Source organism: Aptenodytes patagonicus, chromosome 5 (assembly GCF_965638725.1).
Source record: "Aptenodytes patagonicus chromosome 5, bAptPat1.pri.cur, whole genome shotgun sequence".
In the NCBI taxonomy this organism is placed as follows: Eukaryota; Metazoa; Chordata; class Aves; order Sphenisciformes; family Spheniscidae; genus Aptenodytes; species Aptenodytes patagonicus.
The window spans coordinates 10,021,118-10,047,513 of NC_134953.1; the positions used below are offsets into that span (position 1 = coordinate 10,021,118).

The 26,396-nt window shown below is 49.5% G+C and overlaps 1 protein-coding gene across 3 annotated transcripts in view; it reads left to right on the forward strand.

Annotated features, from left to right (window-relative positions):
• The window catches only part of PDLIM1 (PDZ and LIM domain 1), a 53,518-nt gene extending 32,186 nt beyond the window's left edge, over positions 1-21,332 (forward strand). For 2 of the 3 annotated variants that reach the window (XM_076338585.1, XM_076338586.1), the window contains exons 4-7: positions 7,832-8,022; positions 15,184-15,338; positions 18,465-18,582; positions 20,784-21,332. In XM_076338585.1, the coding sequence (XP_076194700.1) occupies positions 7,832-8,022; positions 15,184-15,338; positions 18,465-18,582; positions 20,784-20,970 (651 nt within the window). In that variant the 3' untranslated portion in view covers positions 20,971-21,332. Of the gene's footprint in view, positions 1-7,831; positions 8,023-8,102; positions 8,319-10,397; positions 10,704-15,183; positions 15,339-18,464; positions 18,583-20,783 lie in introns of those variants that run through there. The other variant, XM_076338587.1, reaches the window with a different exon arrangement.
• Positions 21,333-26,396: the final 5,064 nt, after the last annotated feature.

Consider the following 26,396-nt stretch of genomic DNA (forward strand, 5'->3'; position numbering starts at 1 on the left):
TTTAAGTCCTGATCCAGGGTCCTCTGAAGATGTTTCTCACTGGTTTTGCACACAGCCCTTTGAATGAAGAAATATAGTCATACATGTGAATAGACTTACTTCAGGCTCAAAAAAAAAAAAGCTTTAAAACCTTTGCTGTAGAAATTGGACTGCAATTATTCAAATAAGTTTCCACCTTTCTTAAAATTAGGTAGTTTGATGTTGCCTCTCCTACCTTCAATATCTTAACTGAAATTTCTCACGACACTTGTCCACCTTCTTTTCCTCTTCCCATTTTATTGGTGCAGTTAAATAACTAGATTTTTGCAAAAGATCTTGCAAGAGAAATTAATTTTCAGTTTGTCTCAAGAACTGTGTGACTAGCTACATAGTTTAAGATTACTGCTTACACATTTTTTTACCCCATTTGAAATAGACTTTTTGTTTACTTCTGTAATCCTTTTGGAGGCTGATACTTGGTGAAATGCTGCATCGTCTTGTGGAAGTATTTTCCCTTACTTGGAATGCAAGTTCAAGATACTTTTACGTGCCTTTGGAAAATAAAAAGGCATTCCACAACCTCCCATGCATTCCCCGAAGTCCTGAATCCCAAGACTGACTTCATTGTCTAAGCTGACCTTTGCCCATGAAAGAGCTACAGCCTTATTATTATTATATCATTACTGTTCTCCTTCTAAAGTAATTTAAACTGAGGCAAGAGTGATGACAAAATCACATTTCATCAAAAGGTGCAGTAGCGTGTCAGTGGTGATGTCTCAGCGACTGAGCCAGCTTTGTTTTGGGTGTGACCATGGCAACATTAGGGGAAGGAAGTGACGGAGTCGTCTTAGTATATTTACTCAATTATTTCACTTGCCCTTCTCACCCAGATCCTAAGGGCAATCACTCAGTGTCATTTTCCCATCAAGAGCTTTTCCTCACCGCAGTGGGAAAGATTAAAATAATACGTCTTGAGAAAAGTGATCACAGCAAGAGAGAGCAAGTTACTTGGTGACTAAGGCAATTTTAATGCTTATGACACGGACCAGAGACCGGCATAACTTTCAGACTCTGCCATGCTCTCTGGTGACCTTGGGCCAGGCATTAAGCTCCGGACCCATGCGCTGGTGTGCGTGGCTGTATTGCCTCTTGGTAAAATGAACGATAAAACTCCTTATCCCTCAGACTGTGCTGTGTCTTGTCAGACCTGGGCTCTGTGGGAGAAGGTTTGTCCCCTGTATTTATAGATCGCTGAGGTCAATGGGCCCTAGGTCTCTGTTTGAGTTGAGTGAGCTCATGTAGGGAATGAGCTGAGAGAGACTAGCTTCGAGGGCGGTCAGCACCAGGACTGCCTCCAAAAAAGCTTGTCCAGCTCCCTGAAGGCCACATACCCCATCTGCAGCAAGGCACAAGTATTAATGTCACCCCTCAAGAATGTCAGTGAAAACTCTTGGTGTGGAGTGGATAGGTCAGCACTTCTTAACCACAGAAGATACAGGCTTTCAAATGTGAGGATGTTTTAGGTTTTTTTAAATGAGAAATAACCTCCAGACATGCAGCCGGAGGAGGGCTGGAGGTGAATCACGGTATTTGTGGATGACAATGACAGACAGCCACTTCTGTCTTCCTAAGATTTCTTGAGAGTGCCTGCCCTGTCCTCCTCGTCCTCGCAGAGTGATGTCATTGTTTCCATCTTGTGTATTTTATCTCTTTGGATACGGAGAAAGCAGGGGCTATAGAAACTGGGTGTGTGGCTGGCTTGGCCTTTGATAAGGCCATGCGTGTGTGGGCAACGCATGAAGCAATAGGTATTTAAAGTAACAACATCGCGTTTCAGATGAGGGAACCGCGCTGGCGTATCGCGACCTGCTGGTTTTGGTTAAAAGGCGTTACCGCATGGATGTGGAATGTGTCAGGGACGCGGAGGGAGAGGATGTGGGAAGGCAGCCTTGTTGTTTTACCCCCCTACAATAACAAAACCCCAAACCCTTCCTAATTTCTAATCGGATTTCAAAGCATTGCAAAAGATCTTTCCATAGCTGAAAAACCCCAAACAATAACAGAGGGAGAGGTGAAAGTAAAGGCACTTCTAAATGTTTGTGATCGCAGCTGATGAAACATAGCATGGGGTGGAGTTTGCCATGAAGACGTCTTCTTCTGAGCTGTTGCTGCACGTTTGGCGCGAGCAGCCTCCCCCCTGGCGCGCCGGCTAGGCATGAGCATGGCCTGAGCTCCCTGGGCGGCTTCGCAAGGGCGAGGATGGGGCCAGGGAGTTTGGCTGCCGGTCTCGGCTCTCCTTCCCCGCCCGTGGGACCAGAGTGCTCTTGTTCGCTGAGGTTTGGTCAGGGGCCCATTTTCTTAGAGCTGAGTAAACATTTATACTGAGAAATGTTTAATCTTGTTTCCTCTTGGCGTGGCTCTCGAGGTGTGCAATCCAGGATTGCCTGCCCCGAGCCTCTGGGCTCTTGACTTGGGACGCAAAAACATCCTGCGTTTATGGGGCCTGGCAGAGCAGCAGCTTTTGCCAGCTCGCTCGGCTGCCTCAGGGGCCTGTGGGGCCGTGGGGGCTTTCACTTCTCCCTACAACTGCAGAGCCTGGGTACTAAGTTTTTTTAATTTGTAACACGAGGTCGGAGTGAATCCCCTGACTCTGAGATTTGGAGCTTCAGGAAATAACTACGCTGGCCAGTCTCTAAATCACGACTCCACACCTGAAAATACTTTTTGGTGGCGTCAAGCAGGCCCCTGCTCTGTACTCGACCTGCCTTTCCTCTGGGGGCTGCGGGGAGGTGGCCTGGGAAGGGGCAGGGGGCAGGCAGGAGAGCGGGGGTGCTGCTGGTGCGGTGGCAGCAGGGCGGTAGCCAGCGCCTCTGAGGGCCCAGCCCTGCCGGCTGCCTTCAGGCCATGCTGTGGGGAGAGGAAAACCCCGCTTTAGGGAGAGGCTGCCCGACCCCTCACGTCTCGGTTTAGTTTATTTAGCAAGTACGAAAAGCCTCCAGGTTTTTCCTGTTTCTGGTGGTGGCAAGGTCAGTGCAGCTGGGATGGCCTTGGTCACGTCACCGTGCGGCGGATGGGACCCAAGAGCCCACCCTCACCCCAGACTGCCCCCAACCTGCCCGAGGACACCTAGGGCCATGAAGGCGTCCAGGTGGCTTTATGCCCCTGGTGCATGGGATGTGCCCCAGCTCAGCTGATGGAGGTGGCTCATCCTGGGCTGTCCATCCATCTGTCTGCCTCGCTGACAGCTGGGAATTTCCCTGGAGCCCCATGCTCCGATTCCCAGGACGAGCAGGTCCCACGGTGGCAGCCACATCCATCTCTGGTGCATGGTGAGGAGGAAGCAGCTGCCCACGCCGCCAGCCACTGGCTGGCCCTGGGCACGGAGATGATGGCTGGCACAGCTGTGGGGATTTCACAGGCTGGGCTTCAGCGTCACCGAGCGTGGCCTGGTGCGAGCGGGATGAAAGGGAGGAAGGGGCCATTGTTTTCCCAGATAATTCCCCGTGACGCAGCTTGCAGCCGGTGCGGTAGGAAATGCTGATCTGCTTCCTGCCCTGGCGCAGGGACGTTTTCCCCATCCCTGCAGCCTGGCACCATGGCTGGCGGCTCCCTGCCAGGAAGGCCGGGGTGGCAAGGGAAGCCCCTCGGCGCCCAGCTGGAAGGGCTGCGGTGCAGCGCCTGCAGTGCATGGCGGTGTTCCCATCTGCCCCCAGAGAGGGTGCTGCCACCAACAGCCGGCACCAGAAAACCCATCTGGCAGGAGACCTGTGTATTTGACCTGGAGCTGGGGTCCTACAAACCTTGTTTGTCCTTGGGACTGGGAAGTAGTTTTTTTCTCTGGGATGGGGGGATTTGCCCTGGTGCCTGGAGGACTTGGGAGCATGCAGGATCATGCTCCAAAGACACTTGGAGTTTGTTCGTATAGAGGAGGTAGTTTCAGGCAGGGAGAAGGCTATTGGAGGAACGGCTCCTCCAGCAGTGGCTTCCTGAGTGGCCCTGCTCGTGTTGGAAGTCAGTTTCTGCCCAACGGGGGACTTTCAGAAGATTGATCTATTGAACTAAGTGTGTAAACTGGAAGTGGATTAGTGGAACTGCAGCAATCCTCTTTGTGCTTAACCGTTGTCTTCTGGTTTACAGCGTCCTCATGTTATGTGGCTTATCTTCCTCCTTGAAAGTCCACTTTATTTTGAAAGTGAAGCAAGATGAGACCTCTCGGAGTTCAGAAGCAGCACCCTGGCAGAGAAGTTTGTGCAGTTGCTAATCCATTTTAGCTTGGGCTAGCCACTCCACCAGCCCCTCTGAAGACATACCTCAGCAAAGGAAGGAGGCTGGTATCTGTGCAGACAAAGTGTTTTAACTATCACAGTATCAGTTTATAGTGGTAAAATATGGCTCTTGAATATCCTACCTGGAGGCTTGGGAGCTTCCATACGCCAGCTTCAGACCGAAATAACCGCTGCCGGTACCCCTGCTGGCTGCCGACTGCAGCCTGCTGCAGACAGGGCCGGCATCGAGGGACTGAGGCAGCGCCATGGCTTGCAGGAAGGGTGAGGCAAGTGCTTCCGGATCTGCCTGCAGATGCCAACCGAAGATGTCTCCAAAAAGATCTAATATTAGTCACACCCCTTTGTAATACTGACAAAGAAAGAGCGGGTCATGCTCTGACTGAATAAAAGCATGTCCTTGTGTCTGACTGCCAGTTCTTCCTTTGCAAACAAACCATTGCTTACTGCTCTTGTAGTCCATACCCCAGCCAGGGATGCTGCTTAATGCTGCTTGCCCCCTTTTCCTTGCGTTGGTCCTGAGAATGCCACAGCCTTGGAGGTGCTGCAAACCCCAGGCATCTCAACTGCATAAACCAGGCGCTGCCCCCCCCCATGTGTACACAGTATAGCAGTGTTTTTGTACTAACATTTTTCACTTGCCTGCTGGTGGACAGGTTTTTGGGAGGGTCACATTTCTGATTTTTTTTTCCCAGTAGTAAGTCAGAGACTCTCAGATAAACACATGATTCCAGGAGCTGGGGCTTTAACAAAACTGCTGCACAGCACAGGGCCTGGACTGGCAGTTCTGGCAAATCCCTAGGTAAATACATTTGACAGTGAGAACACCTTATCTTTTGATCTTGGGATCATGAAAGTACTTGTTCTTTGCAAATTTCTTCCACAGCTCGAGCAGAAAGAGCAGCATGGTGTGACAGGAGGTGCTGGAGAATTTGGATTATCCAAATGCCCTTTATAATGTTACTGCTCTTGTAATACTTGTCTGGAGACTCTCGGGTTATACACCTTCTACGCTGTTGTCCAGATGGGATTTTTTTCTAATCTAATCTTCAGGCACCACCTTCTGCACCGATATCTCTGTTTAACTTGTTATAAACTCCCTTATAGTCAGTGGACTTTATCCACATGAGAGGTACTACAGATGTCCTGACACTTTTGAAAGCTTCATTTATGGTCTTGGATGTTATTACACAGCAGAAAACCCACCTGGTGGCCAAAAGTAGGCCAAAATCTCCTATGTGGATTCTGTGCCTGAGCACGCATTGCAGTTCTTCTTGGAGTCAAGGCACTAATGTGATTTCAGTCTCTCTCCTCCATCTGGCCATCTATTTTCTCAACACTTGTAGGAACTTAAACATCCTTGAGGCCTCCATCACTGTCAAACTGATTTGGGCTTGGCTGACAGAGTCAAGGGTCCTTGGTGGGGGTGGGAACGTGCCCACGTGCATGTGGAGCATGTAATTGAGACGCCTTACTTCATTAGGAAAACAGAATTTAAAAAAAAATACCCTAAATTACTTCCCTTTCTCTAATTCTTGGTTAATATTTAAATGTTTCCGCAATACAGGTTGTGACATGATTTCAACTTTGAGCCTGTTTGACCTAAGAGTATAACCCCTTTAGCCTAACACTTCTGCCTCTGTCTTTCATTAAACTGGCTATTTATGTGCACGTCTGAAACCCTCTCCCACTTGTGGCCTCCAAATGGTGGGCTAACGTGTATTTAATGCTGATAAAAGATTACTGATACTTTTCCCCACGGTGTAATATACAGGCTGAAGTAATTTTTTTTGCTAAAATCCACAGTTTCTGCCATGGGAAAGACTATTTTTATGAGCGCTATTATGTGCTTTGAATGAGATTGCAACAAAGGGAGATTAGCTAATTACTCCAGGGTCTTTCTTCCTTTGGTGTGTGGGAAGGCTTCATGGCTGATGTCCATACAGATTGGCCAGAAAGCCATGGGAGAGCAGTCCCGCCACCCCACACCTGAACATCTTGAGCTACCCCGCTGATTTCAAATGACTTGTAACTCATGAGTGCGTCGGGAGCCACGACGCTCTTCTCTGAGGGATCCTATGCTGTGCTTGATGCCATAAATAGCATTTGAGTGCCATGAAGCGAGATGACTCCCATCTGTCAGTCTGGGAATGCTAGCCAGCTGCTTAAGGAAATCTGGGGACATAAAAGCGATTTAAAGAAAAATCTGTAGGGGAATTTAGTCATCCTTGTTTCTAGTGAGTGTTTATCCTGTAACTATAGCTTTATCAAACAAATGCCGTGAGGCGTTCAAAGGGTGGTGAAGGCTCACTTCGTTGCTGTAGAAGTCAGCGCCTGTATGGAGTGGGAGGGGGAACTGGTTGTGGTAATTAGAGCTGGGAACCATGGGCCCAGCATGTTAAGAAGGGCCCCGTTTCATCCTGTGCCATTGGGCGTTAGCCCTGTAGCGAAGCCATTCCCAATCTCTACAGCTGGCTGAAACGTTTCAAAATGCATATTTTGGTGCCGTCTTTTAGCCCTGAATACTTCAGCCGCCTCTGTGAATGTTAGTCCTTTCTTCTGCCTGCTCTAGTAAGGCCCCGCTGTGCTTACTCCTTGCTTTGGTCAAGCATCTTCTCTCGGGAGAAAAAAGCCCTGGATGTTGTTATCTCTGCCCCGAGGCTGCTAATTCCCAGCCTGCTGAACTGGGGATGTGGCTTATAAATTTCCCCATTTTTGTTAGCACTGCCTGTGATTCAGAAGAGTCTTACCTCATGTCTTATTTAATGTGGGTTTGGCCCCTTTCTTATTAAATTGTAACCGGTGTTTCTAAGTATCCACTAATACCTCTGGAAGCCTCCAGTTTGCAGCAAACCCAGAATGTCTGGGTGATATCTCATACTTCTGGCACTGACAAGATCTCTGGCATTTAGCTGTCACTGTCTGTGGACAGCCTTTTGTATTAACAAGAGTCATCTTCCCACCTTTATTGTGGGAATTTCTTGTCCAGAAAGTCCCAAGCTGTTTGTCAAAGGCAGCTGTGAACCTCAGTCTTAGCTGAAGGAGTAGACATGCTCCAGAGCATTTGTAGTAATGACAAAGCCATTCTTTTCAGGTTGCTCTTATCTAAGGAGAGCCAAACTTTCAGATGTTGTTGAAGAGTGCTCCTCTTTCTGCCCCTCATCTTCACTTCTCCATAGAAATCAGCCCTGCTTTCAGGAATTGCAAGGAATGCTTAAAATCTGCAGTCTTGCATGAGAAGGTAGGTCCTGTGGCTTACTGTAGGCTTGCAGGAGCTCCCAGGTGTGTGACAGCTTGAGCTAATAGCTCTGGCAGTGTTTCTGAGCTCTTAAGTTCCCGGCATGTCAACTCTGAAATGTCCTGAAGGTCAGCCTGAAGCCATCCAGGATGGGACCCTCGTAACACGTGGAGGACGCTCACCTGCTTTGGTGGTCATGGTTGTGTGCTCCTCAGCTGACAACACATGCAAAGGCCACCATTGCAGCAGCTGCTCGCTCCGGGCTGCCCCATCACATCCCACCTGCATGCCTGAGCACCTCTGATTTTTGCCTCTGCTCCTTTGCATGCAGGAAATAAGGCACATAGGAAGTGCACACAACCGGAGCGCGGTGCCCTTCACTGCTGCCACGGCTTCTGCCCCCAGAGTGATCACTGCTCAGTACAACAGCCCAGCAGGCCTCTACTCCTCAGAGAACATCCAGACCTTCAACAGTGCGGTGGAGTCAAAGACATCACCTGGGGCCCTGGAGCCTACCAAGCCGTAAGTATCTTCCTCACTTCCCCTCCCTGCCCGGGCTCCCAGGGGAAGGCTCCAGGAGACGTGAGTTCGCTGCGAGGGTACCAATTTGTTAACCCAGAAAAGCTCTCTTTCAGGACAAGGGAAGGAGCAGAGGCACAAGCGTGGATGTGGTCCCCAGGGGCAGGGCTCGGAGGAGCGGGGAACGTTTCATGAGATGCAGAAATGAAATTAATGCTGTTGTGTTTCTTTGTTTAGCAGAGACCGACGCAGTTTCCGCGTTCGTTCAGCATGACATACCAGCCCACTGGTCTGAACAGGTGCCTGATAGCTTGTTACGAGCACTTTGTGAAGTTAGCGTTTTGTGCTGGCTTTGCGGGCAATGCTGGGCAGGAAGGGTACCAGCTAGCGCAGGAAGCACACGTGTCCCCGTTCCTGGCTGGCCTGGGATTCATAGACAGGACCTGCCTAAGTTTGGATCTTTCTATTTTTTTATTATTGAACCTTGTTTTTCACAGGGGTTTTAAAAAGTAGCTGAAATGTTCGTACCTGTGTGAGGGATTTTATATATGGGATTGGAAAGGGTCCCAACCTTACAAGGGCCTATTGGTTTTTGTGGTTGCATCCGAGCTTCACCAAAGACATTCCTTTATCCCAGAAGTCCAAAGTTCCTCTTTTTTCATTGGAAGCAATAAACCAGGAGCTTTCTGAAATCTTTCTGGCTGTGTTGGTCAGGTTGCTTAACTGCCCTAAGTCTCTGTAGAGCAATACCAAACTGCCGGCAAGACTTTGGCCACTTCTACAATAAAAGCTGCAAGACCAATGCTTTAGGTGATACTCAGCTAAATTCCTGACTTGTGAATGGGGAGACAAAAGTGACTTCAGCCTCTGCTTTTGCAGGGCACAAAGACCTGAGACTGTGGTTTAACACAAGCCTGAAAACTTGCCCCTGACTGAAACCGGCTTCTTGCACTGGCAGCCTTGTCTGCAGCATGGGCCCTTCTCGGCAGAGTTACGGTGCTGCAGCTGGCAGACGAGGTGCCTGTTCCTCATTTGCTTCTGGTAGACCTCAGCAGCCTCATTCAGGGGCTGAGCAAAGGCAGAGCAAGGACAAGGGAAATCTGACTTTGCGTTAACCTGATGGGACCATTTGGCAGTCAAATACCACCTCTGGTCTAGTCTGCAGTCCCCTCCAGGTGAGAGTACTCCCTGGAAGTTAGCTATATTTGGCTGGAAACTTGTGGGTGATCCCTTTTTCTTGCAGGGATCAGCAAAGAGGTGGGTTTCTTCTAGTGCTGTGGCTCACTGTGCTCCTCCTAGCAGGAAAGTCCGTTACCAGCCCTGCTGCGTGTGGGGTACATGGCATCTCTTTCATCTTTCCCTTGCTGAAACGCAGCAAGTTGCAAAGGAATGCTGGGGGGACTGTGGATGAGACCTTCGATGCTAATACACTTTTGTTTACAGAATCATCAAAAGCAAATGAATTGCTGCTGGTTTTCAGTGAGAGCCAGGGGCCTCACCCTGCCGTTAAAAACCCACTGTGGTCTCCCCAGTGCACAAGCACAGGATGTGTAGGTTCTCCCTTCACACAGCCTTCCGGCTGCCTTTAAATTCCTGCCCGTCTGTTTTGCTGAGTTATTTGTACATGGCCGACCTTGCTCTGGGTTTATCTGGCATTTATCTGCATCTCCATTCCGTACCCAGCAGACACACAGCCTATCTGAACCCGGCAGCCTGATCCTGCCACTGCACATGGTGACGTGACAGGGGGACCAGATCCATGGTCCATCCTTAGAGGGTGTGTGATGTAAATGCAGGGCTGTGGTACAGACAGAAACACCAGCAAACATCTCCACTGGATTTGGTGTCGCAAAGTAGGCGGGGAGGGCAGGGAGAAGTCCCACTGCTGAGCACATCTGTTTTGGGATTGGAGCCGAGATTGCCCCTTGTTAGGGCACCCAGGCTAGCTTTGGGAAGGGCAGCAGCGAAGGTGGCATTCCTTGGCTGGACAGTGGGACCATGAGTGTGTGCTCAGGTAGCTAGTTCATAGTGAAACCCCTGCCATGTCTTCATTGCTTCTGCAACCCCTGCATTTACTCATCAGTAGCGCGGCTGCATTTTAGTTTTTGTGTGGACGCACCTGGAGTGCGAGACCAGAGCCACAGCATTAGCCAGAAGCCTTTAATGTAAAGTCATGTATTCAGTGGTGTGTCCCTCCGGCACAAGGAACAGACAGTATTCTGCAACTGCTTGTATCACTTGGAATATTTGGTTTAGCCCTTCATTAATTTCTTCCTTCTTTCCTTTCTTCCTCCTCTGCATTTTTTTCCTCAATTCCACATTGTAAAACCCAAATCAACCACAACTCAAACTGCCCGTGTGAACGTGTGGGCCCGTAGCTGCCCATCGCCGATGAGCGCGATGCAGGCTCCCTTTGCCTCCATCTATAACCCTCTGCAGGCACAGACCTCCGAGCTGCCACAGCGGAGGCACAGCACCTCCTCTGTCCCCAGCCAAGTTCGAGTGGGGCCTGAGCAGCTGAAGCGTGTGGCCCAGGTCTGCCCCAACAGCCCCGTGGAAGTGGAGGTGCCGGGACTCAAAGTGCTGCATGTGCAGTTCAATTCTCCCCTGCAGCTCTATTCACAGAGCAACATCATGGATTCCCTGCAGGGGCAGCTCTCTTCTGTTACCCCCGATTTCCTCAGGTAACCTGCCTGCTGCCTCTGCGGACAGCTCGGTGCATCCGTTCATCCACATCTCGGTGTCCACGAGTGCCTCATCCTTGTCTGTGGCTCACGGCATTGGCCGGTCACAAGGAAACAGCGTTTACATTTCACCTTTCCAACATTTGTGCATGACTCTTCACAGGAGCTTTCTCTGCATTGTGTCTTGTGTCCAACACTGCGGGAAGCAACAAAACATAATTTCAGCCTGTCAGTGTGTCCATTGCCGCCTGCGCACCCGCGCAGCAGGGCCTTGACAGCAGCTGGCGGCTTTCCTGGAGAAGCCACCTGCAGCAGATGGATTTGCTGGGGGCTGGAGAGTGCTTTATCCTGAAAGCTGGTGTTTCTCTGTTGTTTCTTGCGACTGGAAGGTGCTGCCACAGGTGTCTTTGTGCTTTTGTTTCACTGGCTGTGGGCTGGGCCATGGGCGTGGGCTGGGCATGTTTCATTTCAGGCTGAAGTAGGTCCCCATGGGTCTCCATCTTTGGCTGATAACACTCGTGAGTTTGGAGCAGCCTGGGCAGGCACCAGGAACATGGAGGACCCAGTCTGTGTTCCCACCCCTGCCCACTTGTCTGCACAGGTTGCTGCTCTTGGGGCTGCCTCTTTGGCCGTAGGAGCGGAGGATGCTCGACATGCTCTGAGGTCTGCAGGACCTGCGGAGAGACTCAGCATCACAAGGCCTGGGTGCTCTTTGTTGTTTGCTTTGTGGCAGTTGGGAACCAGCTGGCCCATGCCTCTAAATGACAGCCCACAGGGTTTTACAGGGAGGACTTCAGTATCGAGATGGGTGAAGCAGAAAGCACGTTTAGCCATCTCGAAGGATGGCTCCAATCAAAGCTGAATTGTTCCAGAAGATGTGAACCTTCCGCAGAGTTATCCCGTTATGTGACCAAGCAGCTTGCAGCTGTGTGACATGTGGTCCAGGGAGGTGGTCAGTCCCATGGCCTTTGTGGGACAGAGCAAATGGGCACAGCCAGATCTCGTAGCTTCTCAGCTGCTCACGGTCCCCTCCTGGGCCGAGCACCACATGCTTCAAAGCCAAAAAGTTGGCGTACTCACCCATGGACCCACACAGCCAAGTTTTGCCATGTGCCAGCAGCCAAGAGATAATGGGAGGCTGTGGATTTACTGCTGCCTCGTTACTCAGTCCAGTTACTTGCTGTAAGTCACTGCTCTGGCTTGTAGTCGATACCGTGCACGCCAGGAGTGGTCACACTCTGCTGGCTGTGCTGGTCCCGGCAGCTGATAACACTCACAAAGGAGCCCCAGGCATCAGCAATTGTTTCATTGCAAAAGCGAGTGCTCCCAAGTACTGGGCCTTCCTGTAGCCCAGCTTTGAGATCCTTGTAGACTTTACAAAATGTGCTAGCATAAACTAGTAAAATGACATTAGTAAAGCATAAGCTGTGCTTTTCTGAAGACACTGTGCCAGGCTGTGTCTTTATGGTTTATTACCATCTTCTTGCCAATTTTCAAAGCTCAATGATCCAGTCTTAGTCAGCGTTGCAAGTTGCCCATGGTAGAAGCAGTGAAATCCAGTAGCGGTTATGTGAGTCTGAAATTCAGTAAAGGTTGTTGGAGTTGTCCCCTACAAAGTTTCTGCGCTGGGGAACTCCTGCGCATGGAAAAGGACACCAGTTGTTGGTGATTGCTGCAGATGAAGTACCTGTGTAACAGGAGGTGCCGTAAATCAGCTGACATATGGAGACTCATTATCCCGCAGGCACAATTCCTGTGCCCGTAGCGTTGCCCATTCAAAAGATGCATGTGCTTTTTGGTGGTTTTTTTTTTTCTTTAAGCAGCATAGCCTTCTGCCCTGACAAGTTGAAGTATTTCACTCTGCTGGTACAAATTCTAGGATTTGGGGTTTTTTTACAGTCTTTCGGAAATCTTGTGTATGCAAGTATACCTATAGGGTACATACCTGGGAGAGCTGATCTGTATGTTTTGCACACTGTCACAATGCATGGTTGAAATGTGATGGCTTTGTTTGACTCGAGTGCTCTTTAAGATGATTCAGCCCTTGCTCTTTGAATGCATGTTAGTGAAACATTCTTAGTATGCAAACTGCAATGACTTCTTAGTATGCAAACTGCAATGACGGGCTTCTTGCCTAATGTTTTTATGGGTGGACAGAGTGGTGGGAGTATATGAGTTTACATAAGATGAATGTAATGTGGAGCATGGATTCATTTGGGATAACCTAGGACATTTTCTGTGTAATAGAAGGCACATCATTATTTTATTTTGGATGAGAGGCTTCAGTAAATGAGATCCAGGCTTCAAGGGTTCAACTGCTTGCAAGTCTAATGTGCTTCCTGCTCCACTGAAAATTACTAAAGATGGAAACATTTTATGAAATTCTTTTTATGGAAATAGCATTTTATAAGACGTGCGATGATTTTACCTCTGATGCTTGAAGAGTTTATTATGTAGAGTAACTCCCAGATGACTCAATTGCACATTGGCATGGAAAGTATGCAGTTGCCTCCTCAAGAAAAAGATTTCCCTCTGCAATTTAGTCTGAACTTCAGGATGTTTATGTACTTTTCAGGCAATCACAGGGTGCAGGGACGGTGAAACCTAATAGACCATTTACATTTATAAGGCTGCATTATGTAATTGAGCTGTCAGAGGAGACTTGTCAGTTGTGTCATTTTTCCAGAGATGTTTTATTCCAGCCACAGAATACAAGGCAGGCAGGAACGTCCCGTGTCATTTAGTCCATCCCCTAGCCCAGCATTTGGTCAATTTAAACCATTGATTTAAATCATTCCCAGTGGATATTTGTCCAGATTCTTTTTAAATCCTTCAGTATGCAGGTTGCTCACCTGTCCACGGCAATCTCCTCTGGTATTTCGGAGTCTGTCTGTTGGAAAGCTTTTCCCAAGGGATATTCTGAATATCCTCCTGCCATTTTAAGCCTGTAGTTAGAATAGAATCATTGAGGTTGGAAAAGACCTTTAAGATCATCGAGTCCAACTGTCGACCGAACACCACCATGTCCACTAAACCATGTCCCTAAGTGCCTCATCTACTCGTCTTTTAAATACCTCCAGGGATGGGGACTCCACCACTTCCCTGGGCAGCCTCTTCCAATGTTTCACCACTCTTTCAGTAAAGAAATTTTTCCTCACATCCAATCTAAACCGCCCCTGGCGCAACTTGAGGCCATTTCCTCTCGTCCTATCGCTTGTTACTTGGGAGAAGAGACCGACACCCACCTCGCTACAACCTCCTTTCAGGGAGTTGTAGAGAGCGATGAGGTCTCCCCTCAGCCTCCTCTTCTCCAGGCTAAACAACCCAAGTTCCCTCAGCCGCTCCTCATCAGACTTGTGCTCCAGACCCCTCACCAGCTTCATTGCCCTTCTCTGGACACACTCCAGCACCTCGACGTCCTTCTTGTAGTGAGGGGCCCAAAACTGAACACAGTATTCGAGGTGCGGCCTCACCAGGGCCGAGTACAGGGGCACGATCACTTCCCTACTCCTGCTGGCCACACTATTTATGAATTATGAACTATATATAGTTCATCCTGTACCCACCAGATGTGGAGAACATCCTAGGTACTGCCTCCAGCCTCTCTTTTTTTTTCCTAAAGACCCTTTTTCTGGCACAATGACCACCCTTTCAGCCACCCTGCACTGTGAAAAGCTGCCCCTGAAGCACCTCGGTCTCTAGGCTGAGGGTGCAAGTCCCTCGTGACATGAGTGGCAGCAGCAGCGGTCAGGAGGCAGCTGAGAGGAAGGCTCAGTCTTAGCAGGCAAAAATCTCCTCTGCCCTTGACCTGCTCATTAACCTTAGTTAAATGCTGTAAATGGGCTGTGGCTCAGAGTCTCCACCTATAAAATGGAAATAATAACACTTGAAAACCCAATTAAATAATTGCCAATCAGAGGATCTTTTAGTTAGATCCTACAGCTGTTACTTTGTGAAGGTGGCCTTTAGGACCAATTCACAATGTACTTAAAAAGATTTCTTTTTGATGGAATAAACTTTACTTAATTTGAGATTCACAGCGGTGTAAGGTAGCAGTCCAAGGCAGTTTATGCATGCAAGGAACATGCATAGATGGCACAGCCACCATGTGGGATTCCCATCCCAGCACATGAGTTCTTTATTTTCCTATTAACAGAGCAGTGATTTCCTGGGCAGAAAGTTTTAGTTTCTGGAGCATATAGTAATTGCGAAGCAGGGAGAACACTTGGGGATTGGCCGGAGGCGGTCGGTGAGAACCCGCTGACAGTGGCGTACGCGGATAGCCCAGCGTGCTGATCCCACCTGGGCTGCAGCTGTCTTGGGCGAACACACCCAGCACCTCCGTGTTTTATGGCGTCCTGTTGTGCGCTTGTTTTGCACGTTCATTCTTCAGTCATATGATGCATTGTGAAAATTTTGCTCGAGGGACTGGCTTTAGTTTTCAGCCATTTAACAAGCATGTTCTCTGTTCCTTCCTCAGTTTAGATCAGCATAACCAGCCCCCAGGCGGCATCATCATAGACAGAGAATCTGAGGTTTACAAGATGCTCCAGGAGAATCAAGAGTCAAATGAGCCACCCAGACAATCTGCTTCCTTCCTTGTGTTGCAAGAGATTCTGGAGTCAGAAGAGAAAGGTAAGCACTCATTGCATACCTAAGCTGAGTGTGCTCTTCCCTTTTGCCATTCCTTGGGCTGTGCACAGTGTTTAAGAGTAACACCTAAAATTTTATTTTCCTTCCTTAGCTGGTGGTTGTTCAAGGTAGCGTGTGTAGATGGTTTCCACAGAAACAGACCCTTTCACTAACTTTACTCCTAAATTTCCTCTCCTTGATTAGGGCCCATATCATTGGTTACTCATTGAGTGAGTGCTCAAGAAATAAACCCCTACAACATTTAGTTGTCAAGAAGGAATTTAAAAAGCTGCAAAACCTCTTCTTTGCTTTCTAAAGTTTTGCCCCTTTAAGGTAACATTCACTGATTAAAGATCGTCTTAGATTCAAGACTTTGAATGGTACCACAAGGTAGGGCTTTTCAGTGAGTCCTAAAGCTTCTGGTCTCCATCCTTCTACACAAGAAAAAGGATCCACTTCTGCAGCTGAATGTAAAAATATGGAAGCTGGGTTACAGTGAGCAGTTCATGGCTTTTAATCTCTGAAACTTTGCTCTGTTTGGCATTCTTGATCTGACATCTGGACTTGTGCAGTTCAGGGCTATAGACTTTAAGAAAAGCCAATTAACTTAACTGGGGGCCAAATCATACTCTCTTCTCCCTTGCATAAAATAAAATAAACAAATAAATAGGAAAAGAATTCCAAGAATGACTTTTTTTTTCCTTAGGCCAGTTGAGACTTTGTCTTCTGTGTTATTAGCTTGGCAGTGGAACATTCAATTTCATCCAACAAAAGCCTGGTGCCGAGATATTTGCCACAAAGGGAAACAGATCAGCCAAGTGCTGGTAGGTCTCACAGACCTGTAAGGAAAGAGCAAAATGAAGGAAATAAGGAAACAATAGGAAGAAAGAAACCAGGATCTTGGAGTCTTTAATATGCTGTTAAAATACCTACCTGAAAGCATCTTTTAAATATTGAGTGTTTGCAACTTGCCCTTCAGGGTTCAGCTCCTGCACGGAAGGGACTGGAGTAGCCGGGACTTCTCACACATCCAAGGTCCTCCCCCGTGCTTAGTAGTGCTGAAGAAGATAAGAAGCAAAAGCCTCTCTATTTTGTCTTTCTTTGAAGATTTGCAGCATTATTGGGATTCTCTGGCACAAGGTTTGCCGGCCCGATCACAGGCCAGGATAGGCTTTGGCTTTGCTCCACCGTGAGCTGATAATCACCCATGTGGAGCAGGGCCGGGAAGTTACGCAGCCCCAAAGGAATGTTTGTCCCCGAGGAGACAGTGCCCCTGCCTGCCGCGCCGCTCGGCCGGGCTCAAACACCACCGCTGCTGAGTCAGATCATGTCTGCGGCAATAAACAGCAGATAAATAGCACGTTTGTTGGCTGTTTCTCCGAGCCTGTCTTCAGGCGATGGCTTGTGAGTAGCAGCAGGGAACTATCTCCTCAGCTGGGACAAGTCCCTTGGGGCATCGCTGACTGTATCGGCTGTGCTGACTTACTGACAGCTGAGAGCCTGGCCCCGGACACCAGGTCTGTGTGTGGGTGCTGGTGTGTGGAAGCACCACGGCTGGTCTGTGTTTACACCTGACCCTGCGCTCTTAGGTGGAGGGTGTTTTGCAGGGCGGAACAGGTTACGTTTCCTGTGGGTATTTGATTAAGCTGATCCCTTTAGAGAGATTTAAAAACATGCTGTCAATGTTGTTGGTGCGAGCAAAGTGCTGGTTGAGGCAGAGGGAATGAGCAGAGGTGATAGGGAAGAGCTTGAAAATGTGGTTGCTGCTGCTTCCTTCCCAGCAAGGGTCACTTGCAGTAACTGTCGGAGGCCAGGTGCTTCCTGCTGTCTTTGGAGGGTGCATGGGCTGTATCGCCCCCATTAGGGAACTTGCACCTCTGGACCAGCATCTCTGTACGGAGCTGGGTGCAAACCTCTGAGCTGAAGGCTGCCCAGAGGCAAAGCAGCGCGGTGTCACCCGCCCCATGGGTGAGCGGTGACACTCGGGCCGCTTTCCACGCTCGGCTGGGTGACAGGGAGGTGAGTGGGCAGTTTCCCGGCTTTTCCCCTCAGCTCTTCTGTCAGTGGTGCTGCCCCGGACTGTGAGGTGTGCCTGACCTTGCTGGTCACCAGGGTGTGCCTTTGGAGAGTTTGTCCTTCCCTTACACCAGAAACAACCGGTGCAGCGTGCTCTTGGCTTGACACTAGTCAGAAGGGTTTTGTCAGCATCCCTCCCAGACTGAGGTGGCACAGGTCTGCCCATCGATCCCCCTCTGTTTCTGGTGAAACGTCGTGGGAGTCTCTGCAGCCCTCCTTCCCTTCTTGCCTGGTATTGAACCTCTTGTAAAAAGTCATATAGATAAGACTAGTCACATCAATGCTGTCACTTTGTAAGAGGCTCCTTTTTCACTGCAGATATTTAAAGGCTTGCCTTGTATCCTGCATCTAGGATCCACTGCTGTTGTAGGCATCCAGGTCAGCAGCTGTGTCCTGTGAAGGACCTGCAGGACATTCCTGCCCCAGAGAGGTTGCACTAGGGAGATACCATTCCTGGAGCTGCTACGCAGCAGCAGGAGAGCACAAGGTTATCCCCAGTGTCCCAGGGCCCTGCCACAACAAGGAATTTGTTAACCAACTCTTCCAGGAGTCTTGGGGGAGCCAGCCCCACCGTACACCAGACAGCAGACTGGAAGAGGACTTTGACAGTCCTCCCTAGTCTGCCAGGACACCCACCTCGTTTTTGAGCCCAAATCTGGCAATCATCAGCTTGACCCTGTGTGTGTGATCAGGACATGACAGGCAGACTCCGGTGCTGCCAAGGCTGAGGCTGAGGCTTTGCTTTGTGCATCTGTGCACATGAGACACATCAGCTAAAGTCTGATAGGCTTTTAAGATGAGAAGAGACAGTATCATCTCGTCTGACTGCCCACAGTCTCAGGCCCTCAGGTTTCCAGGGCCAGGTTCATCTGTGTCCCTTCTCTCCCTCCTCCCCACACACCCCTAAATCCCTGCCCCCTTTCCATGCATGAATCCCTGCCTCAGAGCTGGGGTTAAAGAATACCACCCCTCCCTAGCAGAGCATCTGCTTGGGAGGAAGAGCCTAGAGCCACGCATCTCACATGCTCTGAAGTACTCTCCTTCCGCCCCCAGGAGACCCTATCAAACCGTCTGGATTTAGGAGCGTCAAAGCCCCCACCACAAAGGTGGCCTCATCGATTGGGAATGCCCAGAAGCTGCCCATGTGCGAGAAGTGTGGATCTGGCATTGTGTAAGTAAGCTTGTCCCTGGGGTTGCAGGCCGTGGCCGAGCGTCCCATGCCTGTGCGAGGGGCTGAGGTGCTGCACCCGAAACACTTCACCTACCCACAGCCAGTGCATCCAGGAGCCGGCTCAAAGCACGTTTATTCTCACCAGCTTTGATAACGCTAACTTTGCCATTCCCTGCAGTGAGGCAGGAGTTGGGTTTCCCTCTACAGATCCATACCAATAGAAACCAAAGCAAGTCCCTGTGAGACAAACCTCGAGACAGTTGTTGCTGCAGTGTTTTGCTTCCTATCTGAAAGCTGTTTACAGCACCCAGAAACCAAATGACCATTCCATTCAGGGTCTGTGTATTTAATGATTTTCGTGTCTTGGCACTCCCAGCCATGGAGTGGGGACGTGCCCTGGTGGTCAGAGGCAATGTGGACTGGGAGAGCTGCATTCTGCTCCCCACTCTGCTCTAAGACCACACACCTCCACTGTGTCTACGCAGACATAATTTTTCATAGAATCATAGAATCATTAAGGTTGGAAAAGACCTCTAAGATCATCGAGTCCAACCGTCAACCCAACACCACCATGTCCACTAAAGCATGTCCCTAAGCGCCTCATCTACACGTCTTTTAAATACCTCCAGGGATGGGGACTCCACCACTTCCCTGGGCAGCCTCCTCCAATGTTTCACCACTCTTTCAGTAAAGAAATTTTTCCTCACATCCAATCTAAACCTCCCCTGGCACGACTTGAGGCCATTTCCTCTCGTCCTATCGCTTGTTACTTGGGAGAAGAGACCGACACCCACCTCGCTACAACCTCCTTTCAGGGAGTTGTAGAGAGCGATGAGGTCTCCCCTCAGCCTCCTTTTCTCCAGGCTAAACAACCCCAGTTCCCTCAGCCGCTCCTCATCAGACTTGTGCTCTAGCCCCTTCACCAGCTTTGTTGCCCTTCTCTGGACACGCTCCAGCACCTCAATGTCCTTGTAGTGAGGGGCGCACTCACTACAAGACTTTTTGTTGTCTTTATGTGGGTACATCCGGCTTCCAGCACGGCAGGGGCATGGGGTCGATACAGAGCTGCTGTACCATAAGCATGACAGCACGAGGGACCCAACCCATGTCTTTGATTCACCGTTCAGTTTCTCAACCACAAATTCTTCCCTACAACCACCTTAGCTTAACAGTTGACTCTAGCAGTCAAGTGCTGGTAGCCCACCTGCATCATCGTGAAAGAATTCAGATTTGTCCCATGCCGCCCACCACAAGCTATCAGATTGTTGCTGAGACCCACTACACTGTGATTGCATGGTCCTGGCATGCCTGGAGCGCCAAGGACCAGCAGAGTCATTACAGACGCAATCCATAGCCTGTAAAATATGAATCAGAGACAAAAACCTACAATTATTCTAGCAGCTGGGTAGATCTGGAGAGAAAGCACAAGGCTATGAATAGCACTAAAAACTAATGAATTATGGAAAATATAGACGGCTGCTGGAACAAAATGATACTCCTGGCAAATTGTTGTGTTGCTGCTGGTGGTAGTTAATGAGTTTCTATGTAGTTTTCCTCATCATCTGCTGGGTTAAGCTGTGAAGTTTTCCAGTAAGAGCTGGCCCACAGTTGGCTGGATCTGTTCACTGCAGCTCCCGAGCAGCAGCATCTGAGATCAGAGCCAGGATCTGGCCTCTGTGCTTCTCCCATACATACCTGGCGTGTCCATCACTAGCAAAAGGGCAGTGGCTGGCTGCACAGCCTTCATCCCCCTCGGTTGGTGGTGGCAGTCTTTTCTGGATTTGTTCTGCAATCCCATTGGTTTGGACCTGGATTTTGCTCCCCCAGATGGTCAAGCTGATGCCTGTCATTTGATCCTGGGCATTTGAAGGCTGTTGTGCTGTCTCCAGCCATCAGCTAAAGATGCCATTGCAGCGATTCTTGCCACCACAGATGATAGGGCTGTCCCTGTGAAACTTAGGCAGGCCAGCGCTAGGAAACACTTTCCAGAGGAGGGCTCTCATGCCGGCACATGCTGGGCTCTAAAAGTGCTGTTAACATCTGCCTGACCAGAGGTAGGGCCTATACTTTGACTTGTCGGGAGCAGGAAAAAATTGTCCACCTGCAGCGCTGGTGTGGGTCTGGGCTGGGTGGGAGGTGGCTGGGAAGGAGGGAGGCAGTGGTGGGTGCCTGGCACTGAGAGGTGCTGGTTCCTTCCCCAGAGGGGTGTTTGTGAAGATCCGGGACAAGCAGCGTCACCCCGAGTGCTATGTGTGCAGCGACTGCGGCACCAACCTCAAGCAGAAAGGACACTTCTTCGTCGAAGACCAAATCTACTGCGAGAAGCACGCCCGGGAGCGGGTGATTCCCCCGGAGGGCTACGAGGTGGTCACCGTCTTCCCAAAGTAAACCGTGCTGCTCACAAAGCTAGTGTGGATCGTTTCTTCTCTGCTGCTTTTCCTTGGAAAGCATCATCCCTGCCCCCCTGCCGAATCTTGTTTGCAATAAGGAATGCTAGGCATGGCTTTGAATTTCCTCGCCATTATTAATCCTCCATCTCTCCACATGAGATGTCACTAATTGTTCAACATTCTTTTCGTCTCCTCTTTCACTGTTTGGGTTTTTTTTTAATACACAGAATTTTTTTTTTTTTTCCCTCCTTTGTGCTATTGATCGCACAGGAAAATCAGAGGCCAAAGTCAGATTACAACTCTTCTGTGTCCCAGTTATTTGCCTTCTGTTTGCATTCAATAAACAGGGTGAATCCACAAGGCAGATGTGTCTGCTTTCTCCTGGTATCCCTCTGCACGGTACCGGGGTTCCAGGGGCAGCAGAAGAGGTGCCCGGTGCATGGCTGTGTTTACCCTGGAGAACAGCGGGAGGTAATTACAAAATTGAGTCAAACTGGTCTCGCATGCTATCCAGCTGCTGTTAGCAGCTGCCTGCCCGGCACCCAGCAAGGGCCAGGTGGGCCCAGCCAAGCCACAGACCATAGCTGGCACTGGTGGCCTGTCCCCGGTGCAAGGCAGCCAAAAGCTGCCTGGCACTGGTGGCCTGTCCCTGGTGCAAGGCAGCCAAAAGCTGCCTCCTCTGCATTCGGCACTGCTTCATGATGACAGGACCGGGCACTTCAGTGCTTCCCATTACCGCATCACCCATGTGCCTCTCTGTTCCCCATGGTCACAAACTGAGTTCTATGGAAAAATGTCCACTTGCTGCTTGCTGGAAACCAGGGAGTCCTGAAGCAAAGAAGGAAAGGTGTGAGTGGCCATAGTCCCTGTCCCTGTTCTGTCTGTCCCTGTTCATTCTGTGCCAGCACCATCCCTCTGGCACCACAGGCTTGGGGCTTGGTGCAGGCTGGTGAGGGTGGGTCTCTCCACCACACACACACGCCCTGCCTCATCCAGCCCAGGGCAGACCCCACGGCCATGGTTGTTTCTGTCTGCAGACATTTGGGACAGTCCCCTGCGCAAGGCCCCGTGTGGCTGCCAGAGGCATCACCCTGCTCCCCGTGCCACCAGACGTGCACGGCTGCTGGAGGGTGCCTTTGGGGTGGATGTGGGGAGGGGGTCACATGCCCCATGTGCCCGTGAGGGGCTGATGGTGACCGAGCAGCAGCGCCTCCACCTATGTATAGCAAAGAGGTGGTCTGCGGTGAAGTTACTTCTCTGCTCACATCTCTGAATGAGATGCTGGCTGTTCTTTCGGTGTAAAAATAAATGGTTTCTAAGAGATAGTGTCATCTTTGCTTTAAAACAAATTGCCAGAGGTTGAAAACAGAAGGATGTGTAGCTGCATACAGGCCCTCTCTGGCAGGCACAGGGCCGCCTCCACCCCTGGGGTTAGCGGGTGCATCTGCAACAGCTACGGACAGGATCATGTGCCCGTCCTGGAAAGTCCTGGTCATCTTCAGCAATGCTTTACTGCTGCACTCCGTGTTTCCTCTCCTTCACAATGAATCACACCACAGCACAGCTGCCTTGCAAAAAAAACCCCCACAAAAAACCCAAACCCAAACCAAAACACAACCAAAAAGCAATCCTCAGGTAAAGCTGACCTGTCACCACAATTATAAGCCTTCCACTGTCCAGATCAACTGTACAGCTTTTTGGCAGCCTGGGGAGGAGGCTAATTCACCAAGCCAGCTAAATTTAGCTCATCCCCTCAGGCTCCTTCTATGGGCAGTGGCAAGCAAGCAAGAATGGCATAGCTCAACCAGCAAATGCCTCGTCCAGCTCATCCCTGGGAAAAGCCTGGCTCCTCCGTGCCACCAGCACATGCCTGCACACACACCTGCACAAACTCCAGATACTGACACAAAGCAGCTTTATTTTTCAAGGCAAGAGTGGGGGTTTTTTGGCCTGCTGGGGTGACATCTCCCCTCACTGCTGCTAATGGGGGTTAATTCTCTCCCCTCTGCAGAGTATTTCCCCAGGGAAAGGCTCTCTGTGCTGCAGCGCTGGCAGGTGCAGGCAGGCTGGACTGGACAAAAAGCCAGTGCAGCAGCAGAGAGCACAGACCCACAGGGCTGAAGGAGTAAGCCTCTAGGAACAGATTGCTCTGGCTGCAACTCAGATCAGTGCTCAGGCCCTGTCATGGCACCATGTCTGCTCCCAGCACTGCACACTCCTCGCTGCCCGCTTTCTCAGCAGGCTGGGGGCTCCTGGCTGCCCGCCACCCGTGGCTGCCTGCTTGCCTTGCAGGAAGAAAATGCTGGCCACTGGGGCCATCTGGTGTGCTGCACCCCAATGCCAGTGCGTGGGCTGAGCCCTCCAGCGTGTGCAAAGTCACCAAACATTTTCATACTGTACAAACGTCCGTCAGCAAAACGCAGCTCGTTCCAGATAACCTCACAAGCTTGTTCTTGCGTCAGTGGGTCAGGACAGAAGAGCCTGAACCGTGCCTGGCATTTCCCCTGCCCTCCCCGCCCCAGCCCTGCACTGCAAACAGACAAGTCCCACTTTGTGCAGGGCTGTGTGCTTTATCGCCCCGGCCGAGCTCCTGCAGCCAAGGCTGGCAGCACTGCTGGGAAAACACTGATTGTGAAGGGCTTGACGCAGGAGTCAGGAACTACAAAAGGTTTGTGGGATAGCTCTGGAAGTGCAGGCTTCTAATGCAGATACCAATGTCGATCCAATTTATTACTATGGGAACAGGCTAGCGAGGCAATTCACATTCATTACTTGGGGAGGACTTCGATCGCTTTCTGCTGTAGCTTGCTGAAAAAAGGAATGTATTTGTTTTTTTATGATGCAGGACAAAATATTTGGCAACTGCAGTGTTCACTGTAGCCTGACTTTCCAAATTCCTCTAGAGTTTTAACAGTTGGAATCTGGAGTTTGTCAACAATAAGAAAATAGGTTAAATGGGGTCACGCCTGCAACCACACTGAGCCTCCTGCTCCAGAAATTAACAATAATGTAAGATAATATGTAAAAGGTTCCTATCTGAAGAGCATCAGGCAGTTTCCAAGTGAGCTAGCATCCTGCCCAAGAGGGACTGTCTCACGTAGGTGTGCAGTGCAGCGCAAAGCACAGTCTGTCATTTTTAACAGATTACTTGGGTTTCTGGTTGTGGCCTCTCCCCACCACCGCCACATCTCCCATTTCTCCTTGTGCAGCAGACGGTGGCTGTGAGCTCCTGCTCCCTGTTGGCTTGCAGGAGCCCCTGCCACACGGCATGGGGTGCCAAGCTCAGCTGCGGCATGGAAAGCCACAAGCACAGAATGAGCCACGGGCCACTGCAGGCTGGAGAAGAGGGCTTGCATGGGACAGAGTAGTGCATCTCCCTTCTGAGCTGAGAACATGAATCACTATTTTTTAAAACTTTATACAGTTAAAAAGACCCCACTGCTGGCAGTGACTTGACAGAGCTGGCCCCCAGGAGATAAAGCAGATAGAACAGGGTTAACACCCCCCACCCCCCCCCAAACTAACAGCATCAAGACAGACCTCTCATTGTCTTCTCCTCACACCCCACACCATCACCACCACCCTCCCCCCAGCAAAACAGCACTGACCAGCATGGCCAGGTGCTCCAGCTTGCACATTTCAGTTTCATTTGCTAATGGCAACCCTGTGAGCTGAGGCTGTTGTCACGGTGGGGTCTTGGCAGCTCAAACATCATCTTTGCTAGGCAGGTAAGTAAAAACACCTGAATGATGGTATGTGCAGAGTGTATTCGAGTGCTGGTGAAATGCCATTAGATTCTAACCCGTGAGATAAGTTTACCACACATTTTCTTGTCATCACCTGGAAAACCATCAGCAGCCTCTCTCCAGCCCTCCCCAGCTAAGAGTACGAGCTGCTAATCAGATTTAAAAGAAAACAAAAACAAAAACAAAACCAAACGAAAAAAGAAAGCTGCAAATAGACACACAGTAGCAACACACAAGCAAGCTGAGACCCCATCTTTCTGTCCATGCATTTGATCTCAACAACTCAAACATCCACAATGCCAACAGGAGGAACAACAGCGGAGTGTATCTGGCTGCAGCACGGGACAGGAGCACTGCTTCCAAGTCACTAGGACAAATCTATGCTTCAAGAACTTAACTTGTATCCGGTGAAATATTTTTCCCCTCTAATGGACAATCAAGGGGACATAACTTCACCCAAAACAATTCAAAACTGTTAGCACCAGTCACTACCCCCCCCCCCCCAGCTGTGCTGGCTATGGGATAGAAACTCTTGTTCATTTTTATTTTCCACCATATTGCCCTGCAGTGACACTTGGGCAGCTGTGCAGGTTGATCAGGGTATTTACTCTTAAATCTTGTACTAGGTCTTCGCTAGCATAAAACAATGCATAAGGAGACTAGTATAGTAGCTCAGCAAATATAAGTAACACATGGAGACAGCACATGTTGGACTTTGCATTATTCAGGCTAATAAGTAACGGAGCAGAAAACTTAGAAACTTTTGTCTTCAGCGATTAGAAACAAGACAGGGCTTTCAACAGACAAAGGTCAAAGCCAGCCTACTCATTAAGTTAACAGATTTATTTGTTCCCTTATAGAGATAAGGATAAACATCTCTAATATAAAATAACACTCTCTAAATCAGGCTAACAGATTACTCTCTATGGAGAGTAAGAACGATCATTAAGTGACTGGAAACTAGCTTCCAAAGTCCGATAGATCAGGTCGGATTTTATTTTATTCCATGTTACCTATGCCTTGGCCTAACTCTCACAACTGCAACTGTGACAGCTCCAGCTGGAATTCCGTAACTGCAGCTTCTGGTTACACCTAGATGACGTTTTCACAAGCCATGATTGAAAGTTTAAAAGCTACTTGATGGCCATGTTGAAAACCATTGCTTACAGCTGGCTCTTAGAGGCTACATACACAAGTAATATCCTTCAACTGTCTTTTCTGCCCCACTGTAGTCTCTCACCCTCCCTTCCCAGAAGTACTCCTCAGTCCTCCATGCACCCCCAGAGACATTCTGCACTTTCCCCTCCCAGTACCCTTAAGCTCCCTCCACATGCTTCAAACAGGCACCTTAGCTGTGCAAGCTGACAAGCCAGTCAACACAGAAGTAATGTCTGCACCTAAGAAAAACTTAGGGTTTTTTGGGCTCATTCAAGCTGCCTGCTTTTTGTTGTGGGGTTGTTTTGTTGTTTTTGTTTGGTTTTTTTTTTAATTTTGTTTTTGGGTTTTTTTGTTTTGTTTTTTGGGTTTCTTTTTTTTAACTGTGTAAGATTGGCTAATGTGCTAAATAAGTAGGGACTGCATTAATGGACACAACATAAGCTTCGCTTATTTAAGAAGCTATGCTAAAAGACCTACACCTTTAGGACAAACCAGACATTTATTTAATCAAAATAAATTG